The following is a 21,500-nucleotide window of genomic DNA, read 5'->3' on the forward strand; positions in this document are numbered from 1 at the left end:
AGTTATAGGATATCCAGGATAACATGCTTCTACTCGTGGGTTGATAACATTACCCATAAACCTAGGGACAAATTTACCCTGGTATCTAACATAAATGTAGCTCACCAATCGCTGTAGCCTAAATGAGAGAGAGAGTGTGTGTGTGTGTGTGTATAGTGTTCCTGTAGTAGTCCATTGCGTTAGCAAGCGTAAGGTTGAGGGTTCGAATCCCAGGGACCAGGCTAGGAGAAAATTGTTAGCCTGAATGCAATGTAAGTCGCTTTGGATAAAAGCGTCAAAGCGCAGTCAATTATGATTGGTCCGTTCAATACAGCGCTGAGAAAAGGAACAGTTTCCACCTGACAGATCTTTGTTTATACTAGAGCCATTGGGCGAAATAAACTAAAATTATATTGATAATTAAACTATTAGGTAAAATTATCTTTCCATATTTGTTAGAAAATATTTATATGGTTGACTAGAATAAATCAGTACGTGGTTGTTTTAAAAAGACTTTTGTCTTCATTCGCTTGCCGTACAGAAACGGTCTCCATGGCAATTGCTATTCGCTCGCTGCAGCGGAGATGATCTCTTCGAGACTATCGTCCTGCTAGCGATTGTTTTCCTTCATTTTTATTTTAATGTTTTGTTTTGTTTTGCACTGTTACTTTTCTGAACACTTGCCAGAGCGTGAGTGGGAAACAAAGACATTTCTGCTCCGCTAGCTGTGTAGTATTAGTGTAATGGATCAGTACAGTATTCTGGGAAGGATTGGAGAAGGAGCTCACGGAATTGTGTTCAAAGCCAAACACATCGAGGTAACATTGGACTGTTATCGGGATATCTTCTATTGACCCTGTCTATATGACAATAGTTTACAAAAGCTGAAGACCTGTTTCTGTTCAGACAGGAGAGACGGTGGCTTTGAAAAAAGTAGCTCTGAGAAGACTTGAAGATGGTATCCCGAACCAGGCCCTTCGAGAAATCAAAGCCCTGCAAGAGATCGAGGACAACCAACATGTGAGAGAAACTGTTCCCTAAAGACTTGTGTAGTAAAGATGCATCTCTTCTGCTTTTAACTTACAACTAACTCATGAATATTAATGTGGAAGCCCATCTACGCCACATAAAATAAAATAAAAAGTTAGGAAATACTAAATCAAAAATATGATGTAAAGGCAAGATTATTTGATAAAGAAAGGAAACCAATAATTATGAGAAAAAGTTAAAAATGGGAAATGGAAATTACGACATAAAAAGGCAAAATTAAGAGATGAAAAGTAGAAATGATGACATAAAAAGTCATAATTCTGAGATGAAAAATTTAAGTTATGACATTAGTAATGTTAAGTCAAGGCAGAAATATGTGATGACAAGTCATATTTATGAGATGAGAAGTCTTAATAATGACTTTCAAACCCATGGCAAAAATTAAATTTATGCATTTGGCAGACGCTTTAAAGCGACTTACAGTACTTACATTCAGGCTATCAATTTTTACCAATTATCATGTGTTCCCGAGGAATCGAACCCCCAACCTTACACTTGATAGCACACTGCTCTACCAATTTAGCTACAGCAACACTGATGATGATAAAAAGGCAAAATTGACATACTAAATAATTTATATGAAATAAAACATTTAACATATTAAAAATTATTTATGAGAAGAAAGTCAAAATTATGAGATGAAAGGATGATATTATGACATATTAAATCATTTATGAGACGAAGAAAATCATGAGAAGTCTAAATCATGACTGTCATTTATGAGTTTGAATTCAAAGTTATGACATATGTCAAAATTATGACAAAAAGTCAGAACATTAGTCATAATTATGATTTATGAAATCATTATGATTTACCAAAGCAAGTTTTTTTTTTTTTTTCATGTGGCAGAAATTATGAGAAACGTGGCTTTGATGCGATATATTGATTTGGATAACCTGGAATCCTTATTATTTCTATTATTTCTATTTTCCTCATTTGATCTAGATGTATTTTTAGTTGTGTTTCGATCATCTTTATAGGTGGTGAAGCTGAAGGACGTCTTCCCCCATGGCACAGGCTTTGTGCTGGTGTTCGAGTACATGTTGTCCGATCTGTCAGAAGTCATTAGGAACTCCCAGCGTCCTCTCACCGCATCCCAGGTCAAAGGTTACATGATGATGCTGATGAAAGGAGTGGCTTTCTGCCACGAGAACTCCATCATGCACCGGGTGAGACTGTGTTCCTCATGTCACTACATTTGTCATTCACTGTGATCTATCCTATTAATGTGCTTACATGTTTTTGTGTGAAGGACCTAAAGCCTGCAAACCTTCTGATCAGCTCGACGGGTCACCTAAAGATCGCTGACTTCGGGCTGGCCCGGCTCTTTTCCAATGAAGGAGATCGTCTGTACAGTCACCAGGTGGCCACCAGGTGATAGTTTACTTAAAGCTTCGGTCAAGCCAGCATTGAGCTACACTGGTCCTAGTGGTGCGCTTCAGCTAAAGCATAGATTAAATGGCTAAAAAGATTGAATGTGCTGTGTTTCAGATGGTACAGAGCACCTGAACTTTTGTATGGTGCCCGGAAATATGATGAAGGAGTTGATCTCTGGTAAGAAATTGTGGAATATAGGAAGCATCCTATATTTAAGCAAAATATTCTTGAGTGAAATGCAACTGATAAGGAAGCTAAAATGCATCAGCATTTTTATTCTTTTTTACATTTATATCTGTTTCTATCCATTGATAAATAATTATAATTACTTTTAAAATATCCAACGAATTATGCAATTCTTAAATCTGTAGATGTAAAATGTATAGTTTACATTTGTGTCTTTGTTATTAAATTTAATGAGGTGAGAGTTACACCAAAATAATGAACTCAAACTAAAACGTGACTAAATGTCAGATTTCATTTTCAGATTTTTTAAATTTAAAGCCAATATTTGAATCCGTACTTAACTGTCTCTTTCCTCGAGTGTCCACTAGATGGCTGTAGTGCTCATTCATCGCTCAGCTGGTGTGTCTTGTGTCCCTTCTGGCTTGTTTCAGGGCAGTGGGCTGCATTTTCGGGGAGCTGTTGAATAACTCTCCACTTTTCCCTGGAGAGAATGACATTGAGCAGTTGTGCTGTGTCTTACGAGTGCTGGGAACTCCCAACCAGAAAGTTTGGCCAGTGAGCTCTCATTTGCATTCACTATTCCTGTTCATCATTACAGTTTAGAACAACTTGACACACAATGGGTGAACTGTGGGCTCATTGTTTTGCCTATGTCTTGTCGATCTAATCTAGGAAATAACAGAACTACCAGACTACAATAAAATCACTTTTAAAGAAAACCCCCCCATTCCGTTGGAGGAGATCGTGCCTGACACGTCACCACAAGCTGTGGACCTTCTGAAGAAGTTCCTTGTCTATCCCTCCAAACAGAGGATCAGTGCTAGACAGGTGCACATTTGAAGTTCTGTAAAGATTCATTTAGTGGTGCAACTCCATTGACACTCGTTGTGCCCCGTCTCTCCCATCAGGCTTTGCTCCATCCGTATTTCTTCACGGACCCCCTCCCGGCTCATCACTCAGAGCTGCCCATCCCTCAGCGTGGAAAGCACTCCAGACAGCGCATGCAACCCCCTTATGAATTCCCAGTGGATCGACCTTTACACGAGAGCTTGGTGGACCCCAGTCTGATCCAGAGACATGCGCAGAGTTGTTTGTGACAGCGGTATAAGCAGAAATGTAGGGCTTTGTACTACGTTTTACACCAGGAAGTGCAAAAAGTAAAAAAAAATGTAAAGAAAAAAAAATTTAGATTGTAAGAAATAGGTTATATAATTTTTCAGTTTTCCTGAGCATACTTTTAGTAAACTCTCAAATGGCATGTCTAGATTTATGTGTTTAAATATCATCAAATATTTTCAAGAGACAATCAATTATGGAATAAAAATGCAAAATTATTAGTATTATAATTATGACAAAGAGTCAAAACATGTCGTTTACAAAAGTTTGGTTTGTGATTCCTTGAGAATGAAAAACGAAATAAATGTTCAGTTTATTTATTGTAATTCTGTATTAAAAAGGAATATGCTATATCATGATCAGATTGTCTGAATAGACTATTAGTGAACTTTCAAACGGCATGTCTCGTTGTATTTGTATATAAATATTTCCGTTTCATTTTACATGCTACAGTACACATGCTCGAGCAGTAGCCTATTTGACTTGATATCATCTAAAGCTGTTACTTACTCCACTTCAGTGGGATTGTAAAATGCCAATGGAAAAAAAGCGAGTCCCCACGAGTCTTCCTTTCTACCCAACAAACATTAACCTTATCATTTTTCACCAGTCAGTGGAAATTAACTGATTTTAGTTTTATTCAGTTAGCCGTAACTTTATACAGTGATGCACCAGAACAGGTTTGGTCACGACGCATGCAGTTAAGTGCCAACACTCTTCCCTGCAAGTTTTATGCACTCGTTTTTTTTTTTTCTTCAGTAAGGGTGCATTAAATGTATCAAAAGTGACCGGGAAGACATTTATAATGTTATAAAAGATTATTATTATATGTTTTTAGATAAATGCTGTTGTTGTTACCTGAAATAAGTGTAATATAAAGCAGCACAACTGTTTTCAACATTGCTAATTATAAGAAATGAAATTGATCAAAAGTGACAGTAAATACATTTATAATACTGCAAAAGATATTTGCAATAAATGCCTTTATTTCTAAATCACTTCCACAAAAACATTAAGTAGCAAATCAGCATATCAGAATGATGTCTGAAGGATCGTTTGACACTTAAGACTGGAGTAATGATGCTGAAAATTCAGCTTTGCATCACAGGAATAAATTACATTTTAAAATTGTTCACATAGAAAACGGTTATTTAAAATAGTAATAACATTTTAAAATTTTACTGCAGCTTTGGTGAGCATAAAAGACATATTTATAAACATTAAAACTTTTGAACAGTAGTGTACATCCCCTGTTATATAATTAATAACCATAGGGAAAGATTCTACCTTTCAAATGATCATTACATTGTTGAAAAGCTGTGAAGGAAGCTAGTCTTATCACTCAACATGCAAACAACTAGTTTCTATTAATAGTGTGCAAAGCAGTTCTGTCCTTGTTTTATATCAGTTTTTACATTACATTATTACTTTATAACTTTATTACTTTAATCACTAACGCAGTCATAGTTGTGAATCTCTTGTGAAAACACATCACACAACCTCTCAGCCTCTATCAAAGGTGGAAGCATATAGTGTAACTTCAGTGAATCTGTTAAATGAACATGGACACTATATTTCAGGCAAACAACCTCCAAACCAGGACTTTTTATTCTGTTGAAGTCTGTTATACTTTACATTTTTGGAGCTAAATGACAGACACTCTAACACATCATTCACTGCTCTAATTTCCCTTCAGACTGAACAAACATAAGGAAAGAAAACGGTACGCTTTGATTAACAAATGACTTCCACAGCCTTGCTCTGTGTGCATGTGCTGAAGCTGGACATCTTTAGAACGATTGCAGCATTTGTCTCTATTTGCATTAGTGTAATCAGCTCAACTGTCCTCTTGTGTTACATATTAAGCTGCGCTTTGCATCTTATATTGGCTCCACTTTCCCTTTTGTTCCACTGGTGGTTTGGCTTCTATCAAGATTTTTATTTATTTTTTACGATGGTTAGAATTCATAGAATTTATAGCAAGTTTAGTTAAAGGGATAGCTCACACAAAAATAAATACAGTCATTATTTGCTCATTCTTACATTGTTCCAAACCTGTTTGTTTTTCTTTCTTCGGTGGAACACAAAATATATTTAGAAATTTCTTGTCCATACGGTGAAAGTCAATGGGGTCCAAATTTCTTATTTTGTGCTCCACAAAAGAAAGTCATACAGGTTTGGAAAGGCATTGGGGTGAGTGATGTGATTCGATTATTTTCATATTTTAAGTTTGGTTATTTTTTTAAATTGAGTTTTATATGCCTTATACTTTAAGTATAATTGTAAAATAGTTTAAAGCTAATATTTGAGAATTTACTCAAATGTTCTTGATGAATTAGGTTCAACTTCCACATAGAAACCTTTCTGTGTCAGATCTGAGAATTAGATTTTGGTCTTTATACTGTATGTTGGCATTGCATATTTGTAATTCTCATTTGCATGTGGCATATTTCCAGACTTTTTTGTGCATTTGAACTTTTGAGACACACCATTTGCTGAAGCTGACCTGTTTGTGGCTCCGCCCACTGTCCCCACATGTCTAACCTCAATCACCCACTATGCCAGAGCACAGAAATCTTCACATCTTCATAAAGTTCTGACCATCAGCGGTGCTCATTTTCGTCACAGACACCTGTCCTGAAGACCAAACTGATAAGCTCAGGTATGCCACTTTACAATCAGATCTACATTACCATATCTACAGCTGCATAAGCAAATCAAACAATGCAAGCGATGCTTATCTTGCTTTTAGAGGAATTTGATTCCAAGTGTAATTTCTGTTAAATAGACAGGTGACACTGTCACTGCTGTTGTGATTTGTCTTGTTCTCTTCAAATCAGTAGCATTTATTGTAAGATCTGTGCTTATGGGGTTGTTTGCTATGGAAAATTATGGGTTTTGTGTTAAATGTAATTTGAAATGTAAATATTCTTAAAAGTTGTTGCGATTGCAGATTGATTCCCAAACAAACTTAGAATGTATTTGTGAAATTTATTTGTATGTGGTTCAGCTTTAAACTGAAGATATTCTATTGCAGTTATTGAAATAATTAAATAATAGCTTTGATTGTAACCGATACACTCAATGCAAAAAAATCTTCTTGTTCTCACTAACAGAAATATGCAAAATTAGGAGGTTTTCTGTCATTGCACTACACTTTAACATGCTACTTCAGGGTGAAAAAAATAAATAAATAAATAAATATATATATATGTATATACATATACTATGTGACATTTTCCATGTGCATTAAATGTCCTTATTCACACAGTACAAAAGGAGTTCCTGACAGACATGGAGACCTCCACTGAACAGGCTCGCTGGGTTTCCTCCTCCATGGTATCATCAGAGGTGATGCCCAATTATCCACCTGACTCCAGCTATATGGTCCACACTGAGGAGGGTTCAGTGTACCCCTACACCGATGCCGATCACAGCAGCCTGCCCTCTTTATTCAGCAGCCCTGTCAATGGTCGTCCATCTGGAGCTTTCCAAACCAGCTCAGGTAACGCATGTACAGGACACAGCACACTGTCAAAGATATATTATGGCAGTGTCACATGGTACTTTGAAATACATTACCTAGCATGCACAAGTTTGAGGTGAAAGAAGCCTCTTCTGCTCACAGAGACTGTGTTTATTTAATCAAATAGTAGTGTGTACTGTACCAAACAATTACCATATTTATATGCTATTATATATTTTTTTGTACTTTATGAACAGTGCCATAGTATTAACATGTCCAAAATGTACTGTATTGTCCTATAAAGAAAAAAGCCTATGAATAATATAAAAAGAACCAACTAGTACAGAGAAACCATATGTAAGTGAAAGTATGGGACTATCTAGCTATTTTGACGTCTTCAGCAATGGTTATATTTCAAATGAATTGTTAAAGAAGCCTGTTTCTGCAATTATTTTCATATTTGGGTGATACAAACTCTCAATAGCGAGTTAAAAAGTCATAATTGTGAGATATAAACTCGCATTCCTGAGAAATAAAGTCAGAACTGTGAAATATAAATGAACAATTGCAATTCTGAGAACATACAGGTGCATCTCAATAAATTAGAATGTTGTGGAAAGTTTATATCAGTAATTCAACTCAAATTGTGAAACTTGTGTATTAAATAAAGTCAATGCACATAGACTAAAGTAGTTTAAGTCTTTGATCCTTTTATTTGTGATGATTTTGGCTCACAGTTAACAAAAACCCACCAAGTCACTATCTCGACAAATTAGAATATGGTGACATGCCAGTCAGCTAAACAAATCAAAACACCTGCACAGGTCTCCTGAGCCGTCAAAAAAGTGTCGTGGAAATTCTAATTCAATTACAATTTGTAGAGACTGAGAATGAAAAAATCAAACAGAGTTTTGTCTTTGTATTGCTTTAATTCTCTGCAGAGAATGATCTGGTTTACACACAGCTTGAGTCTGTGTGCAAAGAGATAACACAGAGACACACAGCCCACTTTTTATAGTATGTAAAAAGATACATTGAAGGACAGACTAGGACCTTTGAGCCAATCATGTTGCTCAGTGCACATCACTCCATAACACATGCACATCTCATGCACATTACATGGAAGATGTCTGGTCACTCTCAAAACTGCCCGTCCCTGGTACACAGTTTCCCCATAAATGTTGTTTTTCAACCTAAAGCAGTTACGTAAGTTACATAAAATAACTCAATGTCCCTATGGACTAAATATACTGTACTACCTTATTCATTGTATGTTTAAAAGATGCTTAAATTAGATGAATGCAATCAATGCCAAATTAACAAAGGTAAAAATGTCCATAACACTTCTCCTCCCTTTTGATCATTATTGATCACTTATATTGATTAAATGTAGACAAATTTGTGAATACACTACCCTTATAGTTTACATCAATCATGTAAATTCAAGATTTAAAACACCATTACTCTCATAAGGGTGCAAAAAAGCATTTGCATTGTTTTTTATGGAACATAGTCATTCCTAACATATAAGGAAGCTATAAAGAAAACAATAACTCTTATATTTGATTATATGTTAAAATCTTAGTGTGATATTCAAAAATGAAAAACGTTCTTAACTTTCCTTCCAGTTGCATCATCTCGTAACACGGACAATGACCTGCTTTAGACCCTCTTTATTCTACAGCATGTAATGCTTACTAACTACTCTTCTTCTGTAGAGCTGCTGCAGGGGTCAGATTTTAGCATCTCATTGTTTTCATCATTTTCATCAGAAGCACTCACATTATTCTTACTTTCAACAAGACATTGTACATTACTCTGATGCATTACTAAAGATTTCATGATTGAATTTACAGATCTTCTAATCACTCCCACTACACAAGGCCACATACACAGCAAAAATAAAATCATGGCCAGTGCTGAGATGGCAGTTAACCCAATATATTCTCCAGAACAAGTGAGTCTTGCAGTGCAGTCAGCCTCAGTCCTCTTAGTTTCGTCACCTTAGTAGTGTTCAGGAAACTTATCAGTTCATACCTTGTGATTCGGACTTAAATTTGAAGAAGGCTGACCCCAAGCTCCTGAATTACAGCATGGAAGAACTTCTCAGCTCCGTTCCACAGCCTGTGTTCCCTCTTGTCGAGTTGGTCGTGTAGTTTCGCTGCAGTGGTCTGATGGTATGTTTCCTAACAGCTCAAGTCCTTCGCTGTCATCCGTTGGCCCAAACTGACCTCAGATCACCCCCACACAGTGATGTTGCTGCGTGTTCAGCTCCCATACACCACTGTATGTTTGTTCACCTAAGTCAGCCAGACGTCCCCCTTGGCACGGGGCAGCTGGTCAATCACTTTACTGAGCTGTAGCCCTCTGGTGGCGCTCAAACCTTCCTGTAGTGACTTCGTACGACCTCGTAGCTCTCTCTGCCACTTTTACCATGTTTTATCAGCAAGACCTGATATCATGCAAGAGACAACTTTCGACAATACTTTAGCATGTTATCTTCACACAAGGCTGTAGAGCACAGTGGTTGTGGTTCTGCTCCTACTCCATTGGAAGTTAGCCTGCCAAACTAAATTTCAAATGGACTCAAGTTAAATACATTTTAAATGGACTGTTCTTTTTCCTCTTATACATTATAACCAAGACAGTCCTGTTTGCTCACAACACTTCATTAATTAGTTCTTTAATGTCACATCTGACTGATGGTTTCATTTGCATTATCAATTTTGCTTTCAATTGTACATTATCAAATCGCTGATTTGGAAGTGGGTGTGCCGCTTGAGGCATCATTTGCCCTCTGTCCACTTTGCTTGTGGCACAAATCATACATGATTGACAATATCACAAAGAAAGTGAATCCCTTTGTGAACCAATATTGATTTAGCAAATCAATCATTCCCTCGTGTGATCTAAGCCATGTACAAGTTTTGCATAGTGTGGGAAACAGTGTTTTGGCAGACATGGTCTGTCTTCAGTACTTGGCCTGTTTTCAGTTTGCACTCGGCCTTCACCCATTGTTTCTTCTCCTCCACTGTGGCAAAAGCTTGCATTGCTGTAAGATAATCAGAAGGGATTGTAAATGAATCATTGTTAAATGTTATACAGGTAAAAGAAGGTTCTGTTTTCACCGCTGCGTCCTTTGCCGTGGTATCAGCTTACTTGTTACCTAAAAACAAAAAATCATAACTTTTGGAATGTGTGACACATTTGCAGATAGCAACTGACTTTGGTAGCAAAATTGCTTCTAACAATGCTGCTATTTTCTCATGGTTTAAATCAGGCTTACCATCAGACGTTATAAATTTCCTGTGCTTCCACAATGGCCCAACATCATGACAAACCCAAAAGAATAACAAGAATTTGTAAAAATGGTAACTGTTTGTCCATTAGCAATTTTGCAAGCCTCTGTCAATGCAACCAATTCAGCCGCTTGCGCAGAGCAATCCGCGGGGAGCGCTCCAGATCTTATTGTTGCATATGCAGTGGTTACGGCTTAACTTGTTCTGTTTTTGCCAATTATTTGGCTCTCTAGATGCTCAACCATCAATGAATAGAATTAAGTTTTCCTAAGGGGGTTTCTTTTGGAATCTGGTTTTGGTGGACAGACCTGTTCAAATGTGGCAACACAATCATGTGCTTTCCCATCCTGCTTCGTAGAGAGCAGTGTAGCTGGATTTTACACTGTGCATCTTTTTCTAATAGAATTACATTGTACCTGAGACACCTGACCGTTGACAATGGTGGTGATGGGATGTTTTCTGTTCCAACAGGATCACAAAGACCATGCGTGGCACGAGTAATGTCACATCAGACTACCCCACAATTTCCCTTGAAGCTAAAATAGCTTTTTTTCTGCAGATGCAACAGCTCTCAGGCATGTTTGCATGCCTGCCGCTACCAAATCAAGCTTACTCGAAAAATAGGCCACAGGTCTCCACCATGATCCTGTAACAGAACAGAAATCAGAAACCAATTCTCTCATCAACAGTTTGTACAAAATTTCTCTCTGGGTCTGGGAGTCCCAGTGTTGGTGATGTTTGTAGCAATAATATATTCTTAAATGCTTTCTCTGCTTCTGGAATCCAGATCAGTTTGTTATTGGGTTGCAAACCCTTCCCATGAGCCAAAGCCCTCAAGGGCGATTCCTTGATAACATAATTTGGAATGAACATTCAACAATATGAACACATGGCCAAAAATGACATTAGTTTATGACAAATGACATGATAGGCTTTAGAATCTTTTGAATTTGTTTCTTTTTGTTTTACAGATAAAGATTTGGCATTTTTAGTGATGATGTCCTAAAAATGTCACCTCCCTTTTTACGAACTGGCTTATGACCCTCAGCAGCCAAACGTTTTAAAAATTTGACAGTGTTTTGTTCATGAAAAAGAATTTGGAAAAAATCCAAGTCCAGGCACTCAGTAGGATGCAAAAGTTAAAAAGACTTTTTTATTTAAAATGGATAAAGCATAAAACACCAACGCCTATCGGCCCACTGGCCTTCATCAGGGTGTTGGTAACAAACAAACAGAGTCAAGCCATACTTATAGTTGCATTGATTTCAGGTGTGCCTGCACTCTGGCACTTGCAACACAATTTCTTTGCCACTAGAGGCAATAGTTCAGATCAGGACCAAATGAGACATCTCCAAGTGGAAGAACAGGAATGACACAACTGAAAATATCCAGTGTACTTCACACAATATACTCCAAAAAAGGTCAATAAACCAATTACACATCATCATAGAAATATTTATAAGTGATCAAAAGACTATGCATGCTAGCCATTAACGTTACCATAGTAAACATGGTAAATGCGACTACTTTAAGAAATCAGCCAGCAGCTTCTTATTCTCTATCACAATTGTGTATTTATTTAGCAACATATTTTATCTGTCGCAAGTCTCATCCTGTGAGTTTAGCTCCTTGTAGCCTATGTCATAAAAATATAATAATGTTTTTTTTCGGGAGCTTTTATAAAAATATAAAAATGATCATTCTTTCTAAATGTGATGTAGCCTATATACTGTGACTACAAATAAACAGAAACAGACTCGACTGAATAGCAGGCTGTTCGTAACGCTTTATTTCTATGTGACTAATTTTAAATCCTGATAAATTAATTCATTATGATCAAAGTATCACTTATTATAAAAAACTTTGTCCCTTTAGATTTAAATATTTAACAAAGCATGCAAACAAACAGCTGCTTGTATCATGTTTGTTTTGTGATCGTGCTAGTTCCATTGACTTATTTCTTCTCTTTGTTGGTGAAACAATGGGGTTGCGTGATGTTGTTCTAGAGGGTCGTGTAAAGGTGGGTTTTAGTGTAGCACAGCAGATCTTCTGGCCTGACTGGAAACGCAGCACTATTTTGGCCTTGGTGCTACAGGTCCGAGGCTATTAGCCCTGCCCGGCCTGTTTAAAGCACTGGCTTGCAGTGGTCCAACAGTGGAAAAGCAGCTATTGACACCTTTTACAAGCAGGGTAAGCCACAAACATTAATTGCCAAAGAAGCTGGCTGTTCACAGAGTGCTGTATCCAAGCATGTTAACAGAAAGTTGATTTGAAGGAAAAAGTGTGGAAGAAAAAGATGCACAACCAACCAAGAAAACCACAGTCTTATGAGGATTGTCAAGTAAAATTGATTCAAGAATTTGAACTTCACAAGGAATGGACTGAGGCTGGGGTCAAGGCATCAAGAGCCACCACACACAGACAATGTCAAGGAATTTGCTGAACCACAGACAACATCAGAGTCTTACTTGGGCTAAGGAGAAGAAGAACTGGACTGTTGCTCAGTGGTCCAAAGTCTTCTTTTCAGATGAGATCAAGTTTTGTGTTTCATTTGCAAACCAAGGTCCTAGAGTCTGGAGGAAGGGTGGAGAAGCTCATAGCCCAAATTGCTTGAAGTCCAGTGTTAAGTTTCCACAGTCTGGGATGATTTAGGGTACAATGTCATCTGCCAGTGTTGGTCAATTGTGTTTTTTGAAAACCAAAATCAATGCACCTGTTTACCAAGAAATTTAGCTGAAGGCCACTGTCAAAGAACCTGGGCTTCCATACCACCTCAGCAGTGCCACAAACTGATCACCTCCATGTCATGCCGAATTGAGGCAGTGATTAAAGCAAAAGGAGCCCGTACCAAGTATTGAGTACATGTACAGTAAATGATCATACTTTCCAGAAGGCCAAAGCAATTGTGCCAACTAGCAATTGTGAGTTCATATCTCACAATTCTGTGAAAAAAAAAAAAATCCTGAATTGTGAGGTGAAAACTTGCGATAACTTAAAAAAAAAATGTATTCAGTGGTGGGAATGGCTTCCATAGTGTTGTGTCTCTTCACAAGGCAAATCTCATTGTCATTGTCTCAAATGTCATTGGCTGTTATGAATAAAAGTTGACTAAAATTTGAATAAAAGTCTTGATTACTCAATAAGAGTAAAGAGGAAAGATTCAGGATTTGTGCTTTGAAGATCTAAATTAAATTATACGAAGTAACATTTATACGATTTTTATTATTATTATTTTTTAGCATTTTTACGCAAGTAAAAAATACTTTTTATGTCCAAATACTTTCTCATATCTATGGAAGCCTGTTTCTGTCACTGAATAGAAAATAAAACAAGGTAAGTGCAACTTTTTATCTCACAATTCTGACTTTTTTTCTCAGAATTGCGAGTTTATATCTGAAAAAAAGTCAGAATTTAAAGATAAAAAGTCACAATTACCCTGTTTTATTTTCTATCTAGTGGCAGAAACAGGCTTCCTTACATATCACAGTGTCTCTTTGGTGCTATTAACATGATTTTTTTACTTAAGCCACTCATTGGAGCTGCATTAACAGATTTCCCCAATTTAAGCTTCCTTCCTCCTTCTCTCTCTCTCAGTATATCCCGTTTACTCTTCTCCATTCCTGGGAAACCTGTCCTGGCTGGAAAGTTCGAACGGCCCATCTCTAACCAACCTCTTCCCATCCTCCCCATCATCCTGGCACAGCAGTGTGTTTTCCTCATCCTTCCACGGCTCCACGCCTCACTCCTCTGCCAGACCGCCTCGTTCTGCCCTTCCCTCCCTTATCCAGGACCAGAAGGATACCCTTATTGTGCAGGAGAGCATGAAAGGACAGAGGCTGAGTCCTCCAGGAGGAGGGGAGGCGTTTGGTGGTGTGTTTTCCCCCTCATTGAGCAGTGTGTATGCGCAGACACACTCCTCAAAAACACACTCGCAGTCACTGAGCCACTACAGTCCCTATGGGAGCTTCACGGAGAACTACAACAGTTCACTTCTCTACACACCCTCGTCCTTCTCACCCAAATTATGCAGCAAGATGAAATTCTCTCCTTTAGGTGAGGAAGTATAATTTTTCAAATTTATTTATTTATGGAAAATGACTAAATATTTTGTGTAATTTTGGTTCTCAATTAAATGTATCTTGATTTAAGAATGTTCTAGAGTCTAACCCTTCAAGGGGCGATCCATTAACTCGAGCCGTTCTGGTCTTTTTATTGTTATTCTATTTTTAATACATTTTATTATGGTATCCAAACAAACAACACAAAGTGTAGAACAATTACAATATTTAAATCCCAACATTTTTCATAGTTAAATAAAATAATAAAGAATTTTAGTAAAAATATGAAGTCATTTTTATTTAAAATGACTTAAATCAGTTTTTTACCTTAATAATAAACTCATCGCAAGTATCTTTTCCACAAGCTGAGGTAAATACTAATACATATGACACTAAAAAATGCAATAAATATGAATTAACATAAGATGTAGCATTAAACCCTAATGAACTAAGATGTATGAATTGTCACACAGAGAATTCTGGGAATGTAAGCTTACAGTTTTTAACTATAAATTATAAGATGAAAACTGCAAATTAAACCGTATTCTACTGTTAAATTACAAGAAAAGTCCCTTAAGATACAGTTTCACAGTATACTGTAAAATAAGGGAACATATTGTTAACCAACTAACAGGTTTTTACCCCAGTATTTATTTTTATATTTTACTGTCAAAATGTAAAAAAAAAATTTAATTAGAGTGTTCTTTGTGGTTCTTTGTGATTCAATTACTACATGGTTCTTTGAAGTTACCCAATCAGCACGTTGGTTTCTGAATTGTTTAAAAATCATAAATGAACATAAATGGTTTTCTAACAAACAAAATAAAAGTAGGACATCGGTCTGTAAATGCTCTAATTGAAATCTTTATTTTTTCTTTGTGTATTTCTGATAAATGATGTGCAATGTAAACATTATTTCTGATCTTCAGTGGCGACAGAGCCGCGTGAGTGTGTGAACTGTGGGGCCACTGCATCCCCTCTGTGGCGGCGTGATGGAACGGGACACTACCTCTGCAATGCCTGCGGTCTGTACCACAAGATGAATAGACAGAACAGACCCCTCATCCGACCCAAAAAGAGACTGGTACACCTCACTTATACTCAATTTACTGATTTACAGAATGAACTTTAAAAAGAAAAATTGATCAAAAGTACTGTAAAAACAGTGAAATATTATTACAATTAAAAATAACTGTTTTCTATTTGGATGTATTTTAAAATTTAATTTATTCCTATGATAGTTGAGCTGAATTTTCAGCATCATTACGCCAGTCTTCAGTGTCACATGATCTTTCAGAAATCATTCTTATATGCTGATTTGCTGTTGTCTTTTGCAGTATTATAAATGTCTTTACTGTCACTTTTGAACAATTTAATGTGTCTCTGCTGAATAAAAGTATTCATTTCTTTAGAAAAAAACAAGTCTTACTGACTTTATTTGATTTCTAGAACTTTCTGCCATATGATATTTCTCTCTTTAGGTCATCAGTAAGCGAACAGGAACTCAATGTGTGAACTGTCAGACCAGCACCACCACGCTGTGGAGACGAAACGCCAGCGGAGAGCCCGTGTGTAACGCTTGCGGACTCTATTTCAAGCTTCACAATGTGAGCACCTTCACTCGTTTCACTGGACTTTTATTCAAATGTAAAAATGGTATTGGGTTAATTGAGTATAAGCTGATGCATGTAAAAATCTGTGGTCCCATTCACTGTAAAGTTGGGTCACTCACAAGTGGGAATCGCAGCATGCAAATTGCATCCAGCACCCAATTTTTGCCTGCATTTGTGCCGTTACCTGATTTGCATGAACTCTTTCTGTGTATTGCGAAGTAAGAAGTAGTTTTATCAAATTTCTTCCAGATGATCATTATTTATGCAACTCCTTTTGGTTGGAAATTACACACAGTAGCTCTAACTCTAGTTCTGCATCTAATACTTCAATCCCTCTCATCAGGTGAACAGACCGCTCGCTATGAAGAAGGAAGGCATCCAGACGCGCAACCGTAAGATGTCCAGCAAGAACAGGAAAGGGAAGAAGTTTAGCGCCACAGAGGAGAATCTATATTTTTCAAAGAATCCTGCATCTGATCAGCATTTCGACTTGTATTCTCAGAGTCCAGGAGCTCTGGGCGTCTACAGCCACTCATCCCATTCAGTGCCGCCCACCGCTGCCTTCCACGCCCAGCCTGCTCTACCCATGCCACCCACCAGCTGCCATCTTACCCAGCATGGTGTGACGGGAATCATGTTGTACAAAACACTCCCAGCTGCCCAGCCATGTGTTAACATACTCAGTAAAAACATGCTTGAAAACTTAACAGATGTGGATGCATGAAAAAAACATGTTGCCCTAAAAATATTTGGATGCTTTAGTCACACATGATGTCGGAATCTCAATCCACTGTGTAGAAAACATCAAATCATGTGCGTTTATTTTAAAGAAAGACAGAACAAACCCACTTTACAAGTTTGCTAGATTTGAAAAGCTTGAAAGATTAAAACTATTATGAAGCATATGGTAAAGCGTTAGTGGAACATGTCCTCAGTTATAAAGCTACATGAACATTTTGGCAAAGGTTTGGGGTTTCCGAAAGGTTTTTTAAAGAAATTAATACTTCTATTCAGCAAGGATGCATTAGTTTGATCAAAAGTGACTGTAAAGACATTTACAATGTTACAAAAATACTGTTCTTTTGACCTTTTTATCCAGCCAAAAAAAGTATTGCAATGTAAAGCAGCAAAACTATTTCAACATGGATAATAATCAGAAATATTTCTTGACAAAGCAATGATTTCTGAAGATCATGTGATGCTGAAGACTAGAGTATTGATGCTCAAAATTCAGCTTTGCATCATAGCAGTAAATTGCAATTTAAAATATATTCAAATAGAAAACAGTTATTTTAAGTAGTAATAATATTTCACATAATTACAGTTTTTACTCTATTTTCTGATCAAATATATGCAGCCTCGGTGAGCAGAAGAGATTTCTTTCAAAAACCAACACCAAACTTTTATGTGATTGTGTATATATAGACTGTCTTCAGTGTTTTTGTGTTTGTAATCACTTTTCTATATCTTTCTTTAACACTTTTCTTTGTGAACGTGTAGACTGTTTTTAAAATGTTGTATGGAAAAGAATGCAGTTTACAAATAAACATTTTTGTAAAGCACTGTTTTCTTTTTGCATGTGCTGTAAATCTTGACAAGATGCAAGAGGAGTGTGAAGACTTGCTTGAATTCTTTATATCAAACCGGCGAGGCTCCTTGACGTGACTGCATCATAACAGACGTTTGACGTTGTGGTTGTGGTTTTTCTATCACTCCATTGTGAACTGTGCAGCTTGCATGAATTAGTTTGTAGTGGGAGTTCGACAGTTACGATGTGCCATGACAGCACATATGCAAATCCAGCACTTTCCATAGAGTGGGGGAGCAGGTCAAGCGCTGCTGATAGGGGATGAGAGATGCCAAAATACATAAATCATACGAGCTGTATCAGTGACAATTAGTTCAGATTGTACTGTGGAAAAAACATTTCTTCAACAGTATTTTTTTTTATCATGTATGATTTATAGTCTGAAACACATTATAGCTTAGTTTTGCAAATCACAGGCAAATTCATAGATGTTCCACTTTCTTGTTTATATCATATGTTGCTCTCTCTCTATATGTGTGTGTGTGTGTGTGTGTGTGTGTATGAGTATATATATACAGTACAGACCAAAAGTTTGGACACAGCTTCTCATTCAAAGAGTTTTCTTTATTTTCATGACTATGAAAATTGTAGATTCACACTGAAGGCATCAAGGGCTATTAGAGCAAGAAGGAGAGTGATGGGGTGCTGCGCCAGATGACCTGTCCTCCACAGTCACCGGACCTGAACCCAATCCAGATGGTTTAGGGGTGAGCTGGACCGCAGACAGAAGGCAAAAGGGCCAACAAGTGCTAAGCATCTCTCGGGGAACTCCTTCAAGACTGTTGAAGACCATTTCAGGTGACTACCTCTTGAAGCTCATCAAGAGAAAGCCAAGAGTGTGCAAAGCAGTAATCAAAGCAAAAGGTGACTACTTTGAAGAACCTACAATATGACACACTTTCAGTTGTTTCACACTTTTTTGTTATGTATATAACTCCATATATAATTCCACATGTGTTAATTCATAGTTTTGATGCCTTCAGTGTGACTCTACACTTTCCATAGTCATGAAAATAAAGAAAACTCTTTGAATGAGAAGGTGTGTCCAAACTTTTGGTCTGTACTGTATATATATATAGCAAAAATATATTTTCAAATACATATAATATATATTTCAAAATGGAAAAAGGCCTGTACTGTACGTAAATATTTTTCTATATTTGGCCTTTTTTTTTTTTTTTTTTGAAAGTACATTTTGAAATCTATTTTGGTATTTAAAGGTAGAAACTAAAAATATTTAATTGAGCATAACAGCATTATATATTTAAATAAGAATTATTTAAAATACATGTAGAATATATTTTGGCCAGGTTTTTTTGTTAGTTTTTTTTTTGCCATGTGAGAATGTTTGGCTGTTGTGTGAGTTTGCCATGGTTTTGCTATTCAGTTTCTAAGGTGTTCTGAGTGTTATTAAGCTTTTGTTACAGTGAGTTTACAAAAGAGTTCTCAGCGGTTGCTTTCTAGTCAAAATCATAACTCTAATCAACCTGTTATGGCAGACATGACATTCAGTGTCACCCAAACACATGCAAACTACAATCCCTGCATCACTGAGCCACCAGATTGGCGTTATTGCGTGCATTGTTCCATGCCGGTCTGGAAAAAGGCCTCAGCGCTATGGAATATGGGTGTCTGTGTGAGCTGAGCTCTGGTTGGCGATGATATCTCAGATAGCCCCCCTCCCCTCTCCTCCATCTGTTTCCATCTCTCATGGTTGACCACATAGCTCTGCTCCCCTGGCTTCTAGTGGAGCCTCATTGTGCAACGCAGGCGGCTTCTGGTTTTCCGGACTCTATAAAAAAAGAGTAAAAGGGAAAGGGAGATGCACAGAATGAGGCTGCAAGCAATGGCATGGGTGTTTTTTCAAGCCTGGTGCACGAGGCACATCGTTCGCTTTTTTCTGTCATGGGCTTCCTCCATTCAGGGTGAAGCCGTGTTATCTGGTGGAGTCGGCACCATAGTGTGGGGGAAATGCTACTGAATGACTGGGAGAGATTAGCAACCACAGGACAGGTCCAGCAGACACGTACAGGCCCGAACGTTAGCGCTCGCCAGCTCCACCGCGCTCATGCTCGCAACCTCTTTTCCATTCACGTAAACAGACTGACAGAGACAAGAATGGCTTAAATGGGGTTGTTGTTTTTGTTTAAAACCCATAGAGGTCATGTCTCAGTATGCTAAATAAAATGCTTTTGTATGCCAAAAATGTTGATCACAATACAAACTGCCATGAAATATGTGAGAAACATTAGAGAAGTCAAGATTTTGGTCGTTGACCTCATTGACCCCATAAAAGCATCTTTCTCCATTGACAGCCATTCAAATGTAGCTGTGTATTCTGATTAAATATTTACCTGTATTATTGTAGTTGTTTTAATAGTGCCTCATCGTTTTTTTATTTTTTTTTGAGCTAACTTAGGATGACTTGAAAGTATTTCAGTTAATAAGGTATTATTAATACATTTAAATAATATAATTTTGATGCAAATTGAAATGCAAAACAAATAACTACCCAATAGCTACTTGTTTTAATGAAGAACATGCAGCTCTTTAATTTCTGAATTACTAAATAAATCATGGTTGATTAATTTATTATACCAATTTTCCCAGTTTGTGTTAATAAAACAAGTTGAAAATAAGAAGCTTTGTCATAATTACAACGGAAAAAATCCCTAAATATGATCATCCTTGTGCAAGGGACTCCCAGCCTGAATTGTAAAATAAAACTATATATGTTAATTTATAATTTGCTATTATAAAAAATGTGTAAAATATTATTTGGGAAATGTTTTGGTTGCATTACATTACATTATTATGTTTTTTGTTGTCAACATAGTACTGTAATGTTAGATGTAATTTTTATTTATTTTATTTATTAATAATTTATAAATTTTGTTTGATCACATTTTTAAGCATTTTTTTTTTCATTCATTTTCCCCCACTACCTTACAGATTACAGTTTGAAAACAAAAGTGCCATGTTTTAGCCTATATGGCTTACTTCAAATATTGTATTATTGTACAAGTTGGCCCTTGCCCACTCACATAAATTAAGAGGGAAAAAACCCTGAAAAAATATAGATAACACAAATAAGCAGGTGCATTCGTAAATAGAGTGCATAATTATATATCTGAATCTTTCTTTGAGAATTTTATTACATGCAAAGTCTCGTCAGGCGGATTGACAATTTTGTCATATCATAATCACAACTTTCGTTAAATACGCAGCACTGACCTCCAGTGTTTCTTTTACTGTCTCAGCACAGACTTCAAACGAGCACGCGCTCTGCGTTAATGACGTCAGTTCAGTGCGCCTGCTCTCGCGCCTAGGAGAAACAGAAAGGGGAAGAATGGTGTGGTAAAGGTAAAAAGCTTCAATAGGGGCGGGGTTTAGCGACGAGGAAGTGCTTTTTAATACTCAAGCATCTTACTGGGACAAATTTGGGCACGAAGGTCTCAGGTGTGATCCCAATTGTTTTTTTGTTTTTTTATAAATTTCAATATCTTCGATAAAATAGTAAAATAATATATATATATAATATATTTTTTTGTGATTTTTAAAACTTATTTACCTCTAGAAATAACATATTTTAATGTAAAATATGCTTATATTATCATTCCAGTAAGTTCAGACAGTCGAAACCTAAATATTTGGTGACTTTGGTGACATATGATGGTATAATAACAAATAAATATGAAAAGTATCAGTAACAGTATTTGTCTGTAGTACTCAGTGGGTGCATAAAGGCTGATATCTGTATAAATCAAT

The 21,500-nt window shown here is 36.8% G+C and overlaps 2 protein-coding genes across 2 annotated transcripts; both read left to right on the top strand.

The window, feature by feature from the left end:
- The first annotated feature begins 505 nt into the window (after window positions 1–505).
- Window positions 506–4,104, top strand: cdk20 (cyclin-dependent kinase 20). Its single transcript, XM_052604896.1, has 8 exons — window positions 506–797; window positions 886–999; window positions 2,010–2,198; window positions 2,282–2,403; window positions 2,521–2,583; window positions 3,024–3,147; window positions 3,265–3,420; window positions 3,501–4,104. Exons 1-8 carry the CDS (start codon window positions 723–725, stop codon window positions 3,687–3,689), a joined length of 1,032 nt encoding a protein of 343 aa, XP_052460856.1. The 5' UTR covers window positions 506–722; the 3' UTR covers window positions 3,690–4,104.
- A 1,635-nt stretch (window positions 4,105–5,739) lies between these two features.
- On the top strand, window positions 5,740–17,700 carry gata1b (GATA binding protein 1b). The gene is made up of 6 exons (XM_052603455.1): window positions 5,740–6,370; window positions 6,980–7,213; window positions 14,068–14,526; window positions 15,461–15,615; window positions 16,013–16,138; window positions 16,488–17,700. Exons 2-6 carry the CDS (start codon window positions 7,003–7,005, stop codon window positions 16,866–16,868), a joined length of 1,332 nt encoding a protein of 443 aa, XP_052459415.1. The 5' UTR covers window positions 5,740–6,370; window positions 6,980–7,002; the 3' UTR covers window positions 16,869–17,700.
- Window positions 17,701–21,500: the final 3,800 nt, after the last annotated feature.

Source organism: Carassius gibelio, chromosome A8 (assembly GCF_023724105.1).
Source record: "Carassius gibelio isolate Cgi1373 ecotype wild population from Czech Republic chromosome A8, carGib1.2-hapl.c, whole genome shotgun sequence".
Taxonomy (NCBI): Eukaryota; Metazoa; Chordata; class Actinopteri; order Cypriniformes; family Cyprinidae; genus Carassius; species Carassius gibelio.

Coding starts and splice junctions, on each gene's coding strand:
- cdk20 (XM_052604896.1), top strand. CDS start 723: ATGGATCAGTACAGTATTCTGGGAAGGATTGGAGAAGGAGCTCACGGA. Junction 2,199..2,281: donor AGAACTCCATCATGCACCGG/GTGAGACTGTGT, acceptor TTTTGTGTGAAG/GACCTAAAGCCTGCAAACCT. Junction 2,584..3,023: donor GATGAAGGAGTTGATCTCTG/GTAAGAAATTGT, acceptor GGCTTGTTTCAG/GGCAGTGGGCTGCATTTTCG.
- gata1b (XM_052603455.1), top strand. CDS start 7,003: ATGGAGACCTCCACTGAACAGGCTCGCTGGGTTTCCTCCTCCATGGTA. Junction 7,214..14,067: donor AGCTTTCCAAACCAGCTCAG/GTAACGCATGTA, acceptor TCTCTCTCTCAG/TATATCCCGTTTACTCTTCT. Junction 15,616..16,012: donor TCCGACCCAAAAAGAGACTG/GTACACCTCACT, acceptor TTCTCTCTTTAG/GTCATCAGTAAGCGAACAGG.